This window comes from Sorex fumeus, unplaced genomic scaffold, assembly GCF_029834395.1.
Source record: "Sorex fumeus unplaced genomic scaffold, SorFum_2.1 ptg000061l, whole genome shotgun sequence".
Classification (NCBI taxonomy): domain Eukaryota; kingdom Metazoa; phylum Chordata; class Mammalia; order Eulipotyphla; family Soricidae; genus Sorex; species Sorex fumeus.
This window is the reverse complement of record NW_026606118.1, coordinates 13,034,726-13,047,900: the sequence shown is the minus strand read 5'-3', so window position 1 is coordinate 13,047,900 and position 13,175 is coordinate 13,034,726. Positions and strand designations below refer to the sequence as shown.

The 13,175-nt window shown below is 48.3% G+C and overlaps 1 protein-coding gene across 1 annotated transcript in view; it reads left to right on the top strand.

Moving 5' to 3' along the window:
• Positions 1-13,175, top strand: part of MTHFD1L (methylenetetrahydrofolate dehydrogenase (NADP+ dependent) 1 like) — a 200,012-nt gene that overhangs the window by 47,787 nt on the left and 139,050 nt on the right. Inside the window, exons 9-11 of the mRNA XM_056126017.1 lie at positions 2,674-2,765; positions 4,129-4,226; positions 9,228-9,401. Of these exons, the coding sequence (XP_055981992.1) occupies positions 2,674-2,765; positions 4,129-4,226; positions 9,228-9,401 (364 nt within the window). The remainder of the gene's footprint in view (positions 1-2,673; positions 2,766-4,128; positions 4,227-9,227; positions 9,402-13,175) is intronic.

Below are 13,175 nucleotides of genomic sequence, written 5' to 3'. Positions count from 1 at the left end.
ATTGCTTCAAAAAAGAAAGGTTTGGGTTCGGCTAAGATTCTGCTTGAGTTTGTAATACAATATGTGTGTACTTTGCCTCTCTTATCTTCAGATCTTTGTTGATTTTTTTTTCCTCTTTGGCTCTGCACTCAGGAATTACTCCTGGCGGTGCTCAGGGGACCATATGGGATGCTGGGAATCGAACCCCGGGTTGGCCACGTACAAGGCAAATGCCCTACGTACTGTACTGTCACTCGAACACCTCTTTGTTGATTTTAACCTTATTCTCTTGTTCACAAGGCAGTCGCCAGAATGATAGGAGGGTTGATTTTTCTAGATAACTGTAGGTGAAATATTCTTTATTTGTGTGGCTATCTGTGATTCTGTTCTGGAAACATTATACGTGAAAACTATTTCCTGGAATGTAGCCTTTTCATTTTTCTTTATTACTTAAACAGAGCGATAGGATAAGAAACACATTTCTTTTTATTTTTTATTTTTTTGGTTTTTGGGTCACACCTGGTGATGCACAGGGGTTACTCCTGGCTCTGCACTCAGGAATTACTCCTGGCAGTGTTTGGGGGACCATATGGGATGCTGGGAATCGAACCCAGGTCGGCCATGTGCAAGGCAAACACCCTACCCGCTGTGCTATTGCTCCAGCCCAGATTTCTACCTTCTTGATCTTACAGAGATAGGTTTTGTGACCCAACATGTGGGAGGGGAATGTTTACTCAGTTTTGGAGGGGGTGGACGGACATTACCTCTGTCTGGTAAGCCCACCCTCCCATTTCCCTTAGTAACTAGTTTCTGGGCAGACCGATAGCGCAGCAGGTAGGGCGTTTGCCTTGCACGAGGCCGACCCAGGTTCGATTCCTCCATCTCTCTCAGACAACCCGGCAAACTACCAAGAGCATCCCGCCCGCATGGCAGAGCCTGGCAAGCTCCCCGTGGCATATTCGATATTTCAAAAACAGTAGCAACAAGTCTCACAATAGAGACGTTACTGGTGCCTGTTCGAGCAAATCGATGAACAACGGGAGGACAGTGCTACAGTGCCTATTTCCCTTCAACGCCAATGTTTCCTGGTTGAGTTTTTGCCTACTTGATCTTTCCAATAGTGACAGGCAGGTGACAGAATAGATGACTTATTCATAGTGGCTGGACAGCATCTTTGCATGAGATCTCTCGGGAGTCAAAGAAAACAGAACAGATCTCATTCTCTTGACTCTTGGCTTTTGCCCAGATATGATTTATGAAACTGAAGTGTTGCTAATCTTTAAACAATACCCAAAGGGTGTGATTTTTTTTCTAGCTCATTTAACCAGAGAACATCACAAGGCACTTTAGAGTGAGTGTTTTGTGCTCCTTTTGCCAAAGGATTGGCAATGAAACAGATAATTTGAAAGCAGAGTGATCCAAAGAAGTACTGCCTTTAGAAATGTTGGCTTTATTTTTCCCTTCTAGGGGAAGGTGTGTGCAAACAACAACAAAACATTCTACATATATCCTTTGTGTAAACATTCTGTATGCCAATGGCAAAGAAAAAGGCAGCATTCTTACAGATGCCTCTTTTGTAAAGAAGTTCAGCCCGAAAATTAGCATCCTAAAATGTGACTTCCCTGTTTTGTTTGTTTTTTTCTTTTTTGGGTCACACCTGGAGATGCTCTGGGGTTCCTTCTGGCTCTACACTCAGAAATTACTCATGGCGGTGCTCCGGGGACCATATGGGTTGCCGGTGATTGAACCTGGGTTGGTTGCATGCAAGGCAAACACCCTACCTGCTGTACTATCGCTCCATCTGTGATTTCCCTGTTTTGATAGAAATTGGTTCTGATAATTTTATGTAGGTTTTTTGGGGGCATTTTTGGTTTTGTTTTTGGAGGGTGGTGGTGGCAGTGGGCCACACCTGGCAGCACCCAGAAGTCTCTCCTGGTGGTATCTGGGATTGTGCCCATGGAGTCCCACGTCCTTGCCTTGCAACCCTTCAGTTCTCTCCAGCCATCTCCCTGCTCCTACCTGGATAGGGATTCTATAAATGATCCAGTAGCCCAATCTTCAACATTATGCACCAACTGGGCTTATGTCATAAGCTCTCTCCCCTTTCTGGCACCTTTACAAATGCGGCATCATACATGGTGTTTTGTTTTGTTTTTGTTTTGTTTTGTTTTGTTTGTTTGGGTCCTACCCAGCAATGCACAGGGGTTACTCCTGGCTCATACACTCAGGAATCACTCGTGGCGGTGCTCAGGGGACCATATTGGATGCTGGGAATCGAACCTGGGTCGGCCGTGTGCAAGGCAAACACCCTACCCGCCGTGCTATTGCTCCAGTCCCTGTTGTTTTAGTTCCTATTTCCCATGTTTGTCTCTTCTCTTAGCTTGGAGCCACAGCCAAGTGGTGCTCAGGGCTCGCTCCTAGAGGTGCTCGGGCTCCTGAGCACCCCACTGGACTCTCCCCAGGCCTGCCTGCCACCTTTGTTTAAATTCCTAACCTGTAGCTTTGTACCTTCCCTAGCATGCCGCATCGAACCCTCCCTGAGGGTCCAGAAGGGTGGCAGGGAGGACCCCAGAGACCCCGTTTCTGATGGAAAGTGGTGTCAGGTCTGGGCACTGGGGGGGAGAGACCTGCAGCCTCCTTGGAGTTCACCACGTCCATCTTTTTCCCATTTCCCCCTCCTCACCTGTCCTCCAGGGAAGCTGGGCTGTGGCACTCCTGGGGTGAATTTCAGTGGTCTCTTCGCCGAGGATGACGTGAGTCTGCTCGCGGCCGCGCTGAGGATCCAGGTGAGTCTGAGAGAGCTTTTGGGTGGGCCCTGACATGTGGGTGGGGGGAAACGCTTGGTGGAGGGGATAACACTTAATTCTCATAGCCGGGCCCAGCCACTCTGGGTGGAAACTTGGAGAACTGGAGTGACTGAGCCCTGGGCCACGGGCATATGCCAGGTGGGGAGACAGGGACGCGGAGAAAAGCTTAGTTCCTGCCACCGTTACTCCCCCACACCTGGCAACGTCAAACAGTGTTTGTTAATATGCGGCCCACCTGCCTAGGGTCAGAGGTCCGTCGGCCCCTGACCTGGGTTTGTCCCAACTCAAGGTCTCCTGGGATCAGAAGCAAGCCATCACCTGGGGCCGGAATGATAACAGAGCAGGGAGGGCCTTTGCTTGGCATGTGGCCGACCCTGGTTAAATCCCTGGTGACCCAGGTTCAATCTCTGGGGTGTCATGTGGTCCCCTGAGTATCCCCCAGGAGGATTTCCTGAGTGAAGAACCAGGAGGAACCCCTGAGCATCGCTGGGTGTGGCCCCCAAACAAACAAGGGGCTGGTGCGATAGTACAGCAGGTAGTGCATTTGCCTTGCACGTGGTCAACCCGGGTTCGATCCCCAGCATCCCATATGATCCCCTAAGCACCACTAGGAGTAATTCCTGAGTGCAGAGTCAGGAGTAACCCCTGAGCATCGCTGGGTATGACCCAAATACCAAAACAAAACCCCATAAAAATCAGGACATCGACCAGGACTGCTGTTCGCTGAAGGTTGGCCCCAGGTAGAGGCTGTATTTTCCATGATGGTGGCGATGCTATGGCTACAGGTATTATATTTCTCCATGGCTGCTGGCAGGTGTCTTTGAGGCCTGGCCCACAAGTACTGGCAGTGTGTCAGTGCCCTAGAAATAGCCATCCAAAGGGCAGAGCAAGGAGGAAATGGCAGCCCTTCTAGAACACAACTGGGCTCCTTCCCCCCCCACCCTTTTTTTCCGTCTTTGCTCCAAGAGAGATTTTTGCTCTTTCCTCCAAATCTTGTTCACACTCACACAGGCGGGGAAGGGCCAGGGGAGCTTTGTTGAATTGGATGAAAATCCGGTGAGGGCCATTTAGATAGCCCAGTGGGTAGGGCCCTTGCCTGAGCACATGCCCCCTCCCCCCTCCCCCCAGCCTCCAGCTGCCTCCCATATGGTCTCCGAGCAAAGAGCCAGGAGTAAGCCCCACACCCTGCTAGGTGTGGCCCCCTAAAACAAAGGCAAAGGAAGAAGACCTGCCGAGTTCCTGCACTCCCTGGGGGTCTGTGAGCACCGCTGTCCTCTCTCCCCGGCCTTCCCCTCGTGAGTCAGCGTTTCATCCCCCCATGCTCCCCTCTCTGTCTCTGCAGAACATGGTGAGCAGTGGTCGGCGGTGGCTCCGTGAGCAGCAACATTCCCGCTGGCGGCTCCACTGCCTGAAGCTGCAGCCTCTGTCCCCCGTGCCCAGGTGAGGGGGCTGGTCTGCTTGCGGCACGTGTTGGGCTCCGGACTTAAATAGCTCCTCCGGGTGGGGTTGATGGGGAATGTATGGACGAGTCTCTGATGGAATACTATGCAATGGTTAAGAAAGATGAAGTCATGAAATTTGCTTATAAGTGGGTGGACATGGAGAGTGTCCTGCTAAGTGAAATGAGCCAGAAGGAGAGGGACAGACAGAAGGACACCACTCATTTGTGGGATATAAAAGAATATAATAGGAGACTGACACCCAAGGACAGTAAGACACATGGGCCAGGAAGATTGCCCTAGAGTTGGAAGACTGTCCCATGAGCTGGGGGAGAAGGCATCTGGGATAGAGAAGGGATCACTGAGACAATGATGGTTGGAGAGATCGATCGGGATGGGAGACGTGTGCTGAAAGTAGATAAAGGACCAAACGCAACAGCTTCTCAGTATCTATAGTGCCAACCATAATGCCCAAAAGTAGAGAGCGAGCAAGGGGGAAATTGTCTGCCATAGAAGCAGGGGGACAATTGGGATGGGGGGGTTATATACTGGGGACATTGGTGGTGGAGGAATGGGTGTTTGATCATTGTGTGACTGAAACTCCAACATGAAAGTTTTGTAACTGTATCACGCTGAGTCAATTAAAAAAAAATTGCTCTGTTAGGGGACAGGAGACATGCTGCAGGTGGGGAGGCGCGTGCCTTACACACAGTCTTCCCCGGGTTCGATCCCTGGCATAGTCTCTATATACGGTCCCTGAGCACCGCCAGTTCTGACTCCGGAGCACGGAGCCAGGAGCAAATCCCATCTGGACTGCTGGGTGTGGCCCCAACCTAAGCCAGAACAACCACATTCCTCTATTTTTTTTTTTTTACCCTGTCTTGAAAAATCTTCAAAATTAAATAGCAGTGAACACACTTGCTTTATTCCGGTTACACCACTATCCAGTTTGGTTTTTTTCATTGCTAAAGTTAGGATGCATCTTCTATCCATGACGTCATATCCTTGAAATTGCCCTAAAACTGGAATGTCTTCAGTTTGACAGAATATAATTCTGCATTTTTTTTTTTTTTTTTTTTTGCTTTTTGGGTCACACCTGGCAATGCACAGGGTTTACTCCTGGCTCTCGCTCTGCATTCAGAGATTATTCCTGGTGGTTACTCTTGGGATGCTGGGGATCAAAACCTGGTCGGCCGCATGCAAGGCAAACACCCTACTTGCTGTCATATTGTTCCAGCCCCTAATTCTGCAATATTTTGTGGGTTTTGGGGATTTTTTTTTTTTTTTTTTTTTTTTTTTTTTGTGGATGTTGGGCACCCAATAGCCCAGGGCTGATCCTGGCTCTGCACTCAGAAGTTACTCCTGGCAATGCTCCAGAGACCATGTGGGACGCTCCGGATTGAACAGGTTGGCTGTGTGCAAGGCAGTCGCCCTACCCACTATGCTATCTTTTTGGCCCCTAGGTCTACAGTACTTTAAACAGGCTTTTCAGTGTTCACTTGTGTACGCCTGCTCTCAAGCAGCATGGAGCTTCCACGCTGGGGATAAATGACTAACCGAAGCCCACAGCATGTCACGGGGGACCCCTCCAGGCTTTGTTCAGAGCTTAGCACGGACTCCCCTGGCTGTACGCTATGGGATGGTCCAGCTGGCCAGTTTCTTCCAAGAGTCTTTAATGACGTGTGAGCTACATATTCTCTCTGTGTAGATTTGGAAATGCAGCCGGCACCACATTGTCTCACTCTCGTTTGGAATAATTGGATCAAACAGCTGAGCCTGGGAAATAAATGGCTTGGCAGCCCCCAAGGGGTCCGCCCTTCTCATCCTCCCAGAACCTGCCTTGCCTTTCATCTTCAAGTGCCCCGAGCCCAATCCCCCAACGTCCGGCTGCCAGTGTTGAAGGGATGTAGTGTCGCTGATAGAGCCTCCATCATTGACTAACTTATTCCACCAAATACCAGCAACTCTTTATAGTTTGTTTGTTTTGTTTTGTTTTGTTTTTATTTTTTGTTATTCTTTAAATTTTTATAGAGTTGTTCACAATAATTTATTACATTCAGTCTTCCAGCACCAGTCTCACCACCATGACACACACCTTCCCACCACCATTGTTTCAAATTTTCCCACCACCACCCAAGCCTGCCCCAAAGGCATTTCCTAAATAATTTATTTTGTATTGCTTGTTATGAATAGTCCGCTAAAAATAATCCAAAAAAGTTTCCTTAGAGGAAAGTGTATGAACACTGTTATATCTCACCCTGGAGAAGACATTAAGCCCTTGTATAAGAGATTGCTAACATGTTGTCACAGGTTGGGCCCTGTGTGCTAATATATTTTTTTTTGGTTGAGAGAGGTTGCGTTCTATTTTACACGCCATCCAATGTTGTATGCTGCTCCTGGTACATCAGTGACTCAAAGACTGAGATGTCACTCCAGGAATTCTGACATTTTAAATAGGGAGATAGAACTGTAGTTACAGTTTTAACTGGATGGTGACGTTGGGTTCTAGAGGCATCTCCTCTGAGATTTATTTGGAGTCTCTGGGTCGTGCAGTTAATGAGTTTCTATGGTGCCAGAGGCAGTTCGTAGGTATGACTGCCAGGCTCCCAGAAGCACAGGAGATGGGGGGAGGTTGCCCATTCCCAACTCCATGAGAGCCTGGAGATTTCCAGATACCAGCAATTCTTTAGAACGGATCCCAGTTCCCAGGGAAGCCCACTGGGCTCATGGTCCAATTACAGACCATATGGGACGCTCCAGATCGAACGAACAGGTTGGGTGCATGCAAGGCAGGCGCCCTACCCACTGTGCTCTCTTTCAGGTGCCTAGTTCTACAATGGGGCTGGAGCGATAGCACAGCGGTAGGGCATTTGCCTTACACGCGGCCAACATGGCCGACCCGAGTTCGATTCCTCCGCCCCTTTCGGAGAGCCCGGCAAGCTACCGAGAGTATCTCCCCCACATGGCAAAGCCTGGCAAGCTACCTGTGATGTACTGATATGCCAAACACAGTAACAACAAAGTCTCCAATGGAGACGTTACTGGGCCCACTCGAGCAAATCGATGTACAGTGACAGTGACAGTTCTACAATATTTTAAACAAGTGTTTAGTGTTCAGATGCCCAGCACTTGCGTCAGCCTGCTCTGACGAGCCATCAAGCCCTTCAAGACCCCATTTTCACCCCAAAACATACTACACGCATGTTACTCGCCGCTGGTGTTCATTCTTGCTTCACTTCTGATGAATGCTGCCCATTCCATTGTCATTCCTGCTCTGCACAGTCCATTTTTATAAAAAGAAGAAAAAATAGACTTGGTTTTTTTTTTAATATCGATTTTAATTGTGAAAGGTTGGGCTTTTTTTTTTTTTTTTTTAATTTGGGACACACACTGCTATGCTTTGGGCTGATTCCTAGTAAGGGGTAGTAGGGGGCGGGGCAGGGATCATGCCCGGGTCAGCCACAAGCAAGGCTGGTGCCTTACCCATTGTGCCGTTCCACTCTCTGGCCTGTTAATTTTTATTTTTAGGTGTTTTGTTTTTTTTTTTAAGCAGAGGACTATCTTCTTCTTATTGGGAGAAAAAAAACCCAGATAGTTGTGGATGCCATGAAATTGTGTGCCACTCTATATATCTTAAAATAAACCCTTCTGGCAGGGAGAATCTGCTTTTATGGCTTAATCACATTTGACTCCCCGCGCCACTGGGGAGAAGAGAGAGAGAGAGAGAGAGAGAGAGAGAGAGAGAGAGAGAGAGAGAGAGCAGCTGAGTCATTAGCAGGTCCTTAAGGAAGCAGAAGGAGGGCACAGCCACTCTGGCAAGCCCTGGCATCTTTCCAACCTTGCATTTAGGGCCTTGTTGAGGGAGAGAAAAGCTTTCTGGCCAGGAGGACGGAATGAAAGCATGCCTGGGTGGGGAGGGGACATTGCGAGCAATGGGAAAGAAAAGGCAGAATGAGCTGGTGGGAAGCCCAGAACTCGGCCCTTGGGAGAGTGGGGAAGGGAGTCGGTTTGCTATTTCCAGGGGTCCTGGAGATGATGCGGACCTTTGAGGCCTGGTGATGAGCAGAAACAATAGCAGACCAGAAGTAGGGCTATGCCCTGTGTGCCCTCCCCCCCCCCCCCGTGCCCCATCCCAGCACATCAGGCCACAGCTGTCTGCTCACCGGTCAGGCCCCAGGGACCTGAGACCTCTCGCTGTCCCAGCACTGGGGGCTGCAGGCAGCAGGTCCCTGCTGGTTTCCCTGGTGTACATCATGGTTCCACAGTATGTGCCCAGCAACGCTCTCTCATTCCTGAAACTATCTCTTGGATCTGCAGTGGTTCTTCTGGCGCTGGGTCTGTTGCCTGACGTTTTGGATGTGAACTAGGAAAGTGATGGGAGAAAAGTGGACCTAGATCAAAGGAAATAGCATTTCCACATCTTTGAGTAGCGCAGTGGAAGGAGGCAGAGGGTAGGAAGCCATCCCCCAGTGCTCAGTAAGCTAATGGAACCAGGAATCCCAATGACATTTGCTTCTTTTTGTTTGTTTGTTTGAGGCCTCCACTCAGTCTTGCTCAGGGTTTACTCCTGGCCCTGCACTCAGGAATCACTCCTGGAGATGCTTGAGTGGTGACCACATGGGATGCTGGGGATCGAACCCGGGTCGGCCATATGGGAGGCACGTGCCTTTGCAGTTTGTTGTTGGATGGATTTCTGCTCCACACTGAAAGTTTTTCAGTTAGAACATGGGCACTAATCCTTGTGCCTGGGCAGAATCCTAGCACTTCCCTGGGTGGTTTTTTGTTTGTTTTGTTTTGTTTTTAAAGAGTTACTTTTCGAAAGAAATGTCCCATTTTCTCGTGAACGTTAATTGTTAGCAGTTGGGTTCGATGTTGCGTGGGATCCAGGACCTTGGAGCCATCGCGTTGATTTAATTGCTGGCGGGGTGGCTGGCTGATTTTCACGCCAGCAGAGACCACCGAAGCTGAGGCGTTTCTTGTCTCTTCTGTGCTTCTCCCCCAGTGATATCGAGATTTCCAGAGCACAGACCCCCAAAGCTGTGGATGTCCTTGCCAAGGAAATAGGATTGCTAGCAGATGAGATCGAAATCTACGGCAAGAGCAAAGCCAAAGTTCGTTTGTCCCTGCTGGAGAGGTTAAAGGATCAAGCAGATGGAAAATATGTCATCGTTGCTGGGTAAGACTCTTTATAAAATCATTTTCCAAAGACGTTTTCTAACACGGCCCTGTTTCCGTCGTCCGCCTTTGCGAGTCCGTCGTGTTTTTCTAATGGAACAGTTTTGGGATCATTTTGTTTAGCCTTCTCGTCTTTAATGGGACGTAGTTCTTTTCCGTCTGTTATTGTTTGTGTTTTGTTTTCACTTTCAGTGTCCAAGAGTTTCCATGGAATATTAACTATACTAAATTGCTGATCCAACCTGGAAGTTTTCATTTCTTGGAGTATGGGAATTTTGATGTTGTGAGTTTATTTTGGTTCCACACCCAGCGATGCTCAGGTTTTACTCCTGGCTCTGTGCTTAGAAATTACCCCTGACAGTGCTCATGGGGACCGTATGGGATGTTGGGGATTACACTGCAAGGCCAGGTCAGCGCCCTTCTCCCTGTACTATTGTTCAGGCCCCGCCCCACAGTCTCTGTTTGAACTGGTTCTCATCAGTGAGCACTTAAATGTGGCTTTTCCCTCTGGGCTCTTATAAACAGTGCTGAAACAGACAGCTGCTAGCTTTTCTCCTGATGTTGCCTAGAGGTGAGTCCAGTGACTTAAAGCTGCAAACACGGGGGCTAGAACAATAGCACAGTGGGTAGGGCATTTGCCTTGCACGCGGCCGACCCGGGTTCGATTCCCAGCATCCCATATGGTCCCCTGAGCACCGCCAGGGGTAATTCCTGAGCGCAGAGCCAGGAGTAGCCCCTGTGCATCACCGGGTGTGACCCAAAAAGCAAAAATAAATAAAATAAAATAAAATAAAATAAAGCTGCAAACAAAACAGCTGAAGCTAGGTAACCATAACGATTCATTCCCTTTTGTGGTGTAATCATGTGTTCACATGCTCCCCTCCTCTCCCAGCCTGCCCCCTTCCTCCCCTTCCTGGGTGACTTTGTTTCCTCTAAGGCAGGTGGACAGGGCAGGCACATCCCACCCCCTCTGTTTTTTTTTATTTTTTATTTTTTATTCATTTTTTTTTCTTTTTGGTCACACCTGGTGATGCTCAGGGGCTACTCCTGGCTCTGCACTCAGGAATTACTCCCGGTGCTCAGGGGACCTTATGGGATGCTGGGAATCGAACCGTGGTCGGCCGCATGCAAGGCAAACACCCTACCTACTGTGCTATTGCCCCAGCCCCTTGTTTTTTTCTCTTTGGTTTTGTCTATGTCCCATGGTGCTCAAGGTTTACTCCTGGCTCTGTGCTTAGGGACCTTTTTATGTACTTCTGGGGGTTCATTTTGGGGGCGGGGTTAGCCACATGCAAAGCACACAGGTGGTCCTTGACATTCTTCTGCTTCCCTCTGCCTGGTTTGTTTGTTTGTTTGTTTCTTTTTCAAATTTATGTTTGTAGTCCTCCACCTCTCGGAGAGCCCGGCAAGCTACCGAGAATACCTCGCCCGCACGGCAAAGCCTGGCAAGCTACCCGTGATGTATTCAATATGCCAAGTACAGTGACAACAAGTCTCACAATGGGGACGTTACTGGGCCTGCTTGAGCAAATAGATGAACAATGGGAGGACAGTGCAGTGCAGTGCTATGTTTGTAGTTCTTTATTCTTTTTATTTTTTAATTTTTGTTGCTTTTTGGATCACACCTAGCAATGCACAGGGGTTGCTCCTGGCTCTGCACTCAGGAGTCCTGGCGGTGCTCAGGGGACCATATGGGATGCTAGGAATTGAACCCAGGTCGGCCACGTGCAAGGCAAACGCCCTACCTGCTGTGCTATCTCTCCAGCCCCAGTTCTTTATTCTTTTTATTGGCGGGGGGTAATGGGTTTCACATTCATTGGGTGCTCAGGGCTTATTCCTGACTCTGTGCGCAGGGATCATTCCTGGCAGTACTCAGGGGCTCATATGACATAGCAGGGGTGAACGCCTGGGTGGCCACATGCAAGGCCAGCACCCTCCTCGCTTTGGTCTTAAGGTACCCATACCTGGCCGCCTTGTACGACAAGACTTGTGTAAACAGAAAAAGACTGCAGCTGTCTATCTCTTCCGCCACCCATGTTCGGTAGTCTCAGGCCGATTCTCCCACCCTGGGGAAGTCGATTGCGATGGGCAGGCAAAGGAACGAGGGCCAGGCTGGTTGGTCTCAATTGCTGTTTATTCCAATCTCCTTCTCAGTCACTTCTCCTTCTCCTCCTGCTTCTTCCTCCCCCATGCTACTTCATTCTCTTCCTCGATCCCCCTTCATTCTCCTTCTGTCTCTGGAATCTGGATTCCCCCAGCCCACTCTTACAGTCTAGTTTAATCCCCCAGCATGAGGGGTTGGGGGAACAATTACACATAGGTATCATCATCCCTATGTGTAAGCGGATGTAAGGTCCTTCCCTCAGGGGAAGCTACTTTTTTTTGGGGGGGGGGAGGGGGGTTTATTTATTTATTTTTTAAATTTTTTTATTTTTAAAATTTTTATTAGTGAGACACCATGAGGTACAGTTGTAGACTTACAAATTTTGAGCTTAGGTTTCAATTATACAATGATCAAGTACCCATCCCTCTACCAGCGCCCATCCTCCACCACCACGGGTCCCAGCATCCCTCCCACCCCCCATCCCCCCCATCCCACCTTGCCTTTGTGGTAGGGCGTTCCCTTTTGTTCTCTCTCTCTCCTTTTGGGTCCTGTGGTTTGCAAGAGAGGCATTGAGTGGCAATCATGTTTGGTCTATAGTCTACTTTCAGCATGCTTCTCCCATCCTGGGAGGATCCTCCCAACACCCTCTATTTGGTGCTCCCTTCTCTATCTGAGCTCCCTTTTCCCCTAGCATGTGTGGCTGGCCTCTAAGCCATGGAGCAAAATCCCTGGTACTAATCTCGGCCACTCTTGGGTGTTATCTCCTATTTTGTTACTTTATGAGGAGAAGCTACTTCTAGGACTGATTCTTATCCAGCAAGACGACTGCCCTAAAGGCAAATATGGGTGTGTTCTCCTCTCCTTGTCCAATAAACATATGAATATTCATAGTATTAATCATTTTGTATGGACACAGTAAGAGATACATTAAGCTTATAGAATTGCTTTCCTGGGTCATCTCGATCTCAGACTACAGTGCTCAGGCCATATTAGTCTTTTCTATTTCTTAGCAGGGTCCTAGTCTCGTCGTTACTTTTGGATCATGACATCATTTGTCTATGATCAAACTCCTAACTTATAGTTAAGAATCGTGGCATTTTGGCCTGGCCCATTTCGATGCCAGGGTAGCTCATCACTTGCCCTGGGTCCATTCAGTCCCTCGTTGGGACCCTGCTTTTGGGGTATTAAGAACTAAGGGCAACTGAGGCTTAAGTCGAGAAAGCAGATGCCCGGGAGTGAATAATATTCAAAACCAATTAAATCCTAAGTTATGAAGCATAATATTAACTGTCTTCCTCTATTTATACTAAAAGGACATTACATTAAAGCAAACTATTCATAAGACATAAGGAGAGGAGAAAGACAATATTTTACTCACAGTCAGAATTCAGTCCCGAGCGCAACCCAGATATGGGCCTCCATCGCCACCCCCCAAGAAAAAAAGAAATATGAGTGGGCTCTTCATTAAGTGGAGAATTATTTCTTTTTTTCTGAAAAATTACTTTATTCTAAAAGTAATGCCAAATTATGTTACGGAAATTTAAGATGAAAAATGGAATTCTGGCCAAAATGAGATATCTCATGACTTAGAAATGTTTTCATTATTATAAATGTTTTCAATATTTCATTCAGATTCTAGGTATGGATCTATCTCCTGTTCTTGTACCTTCA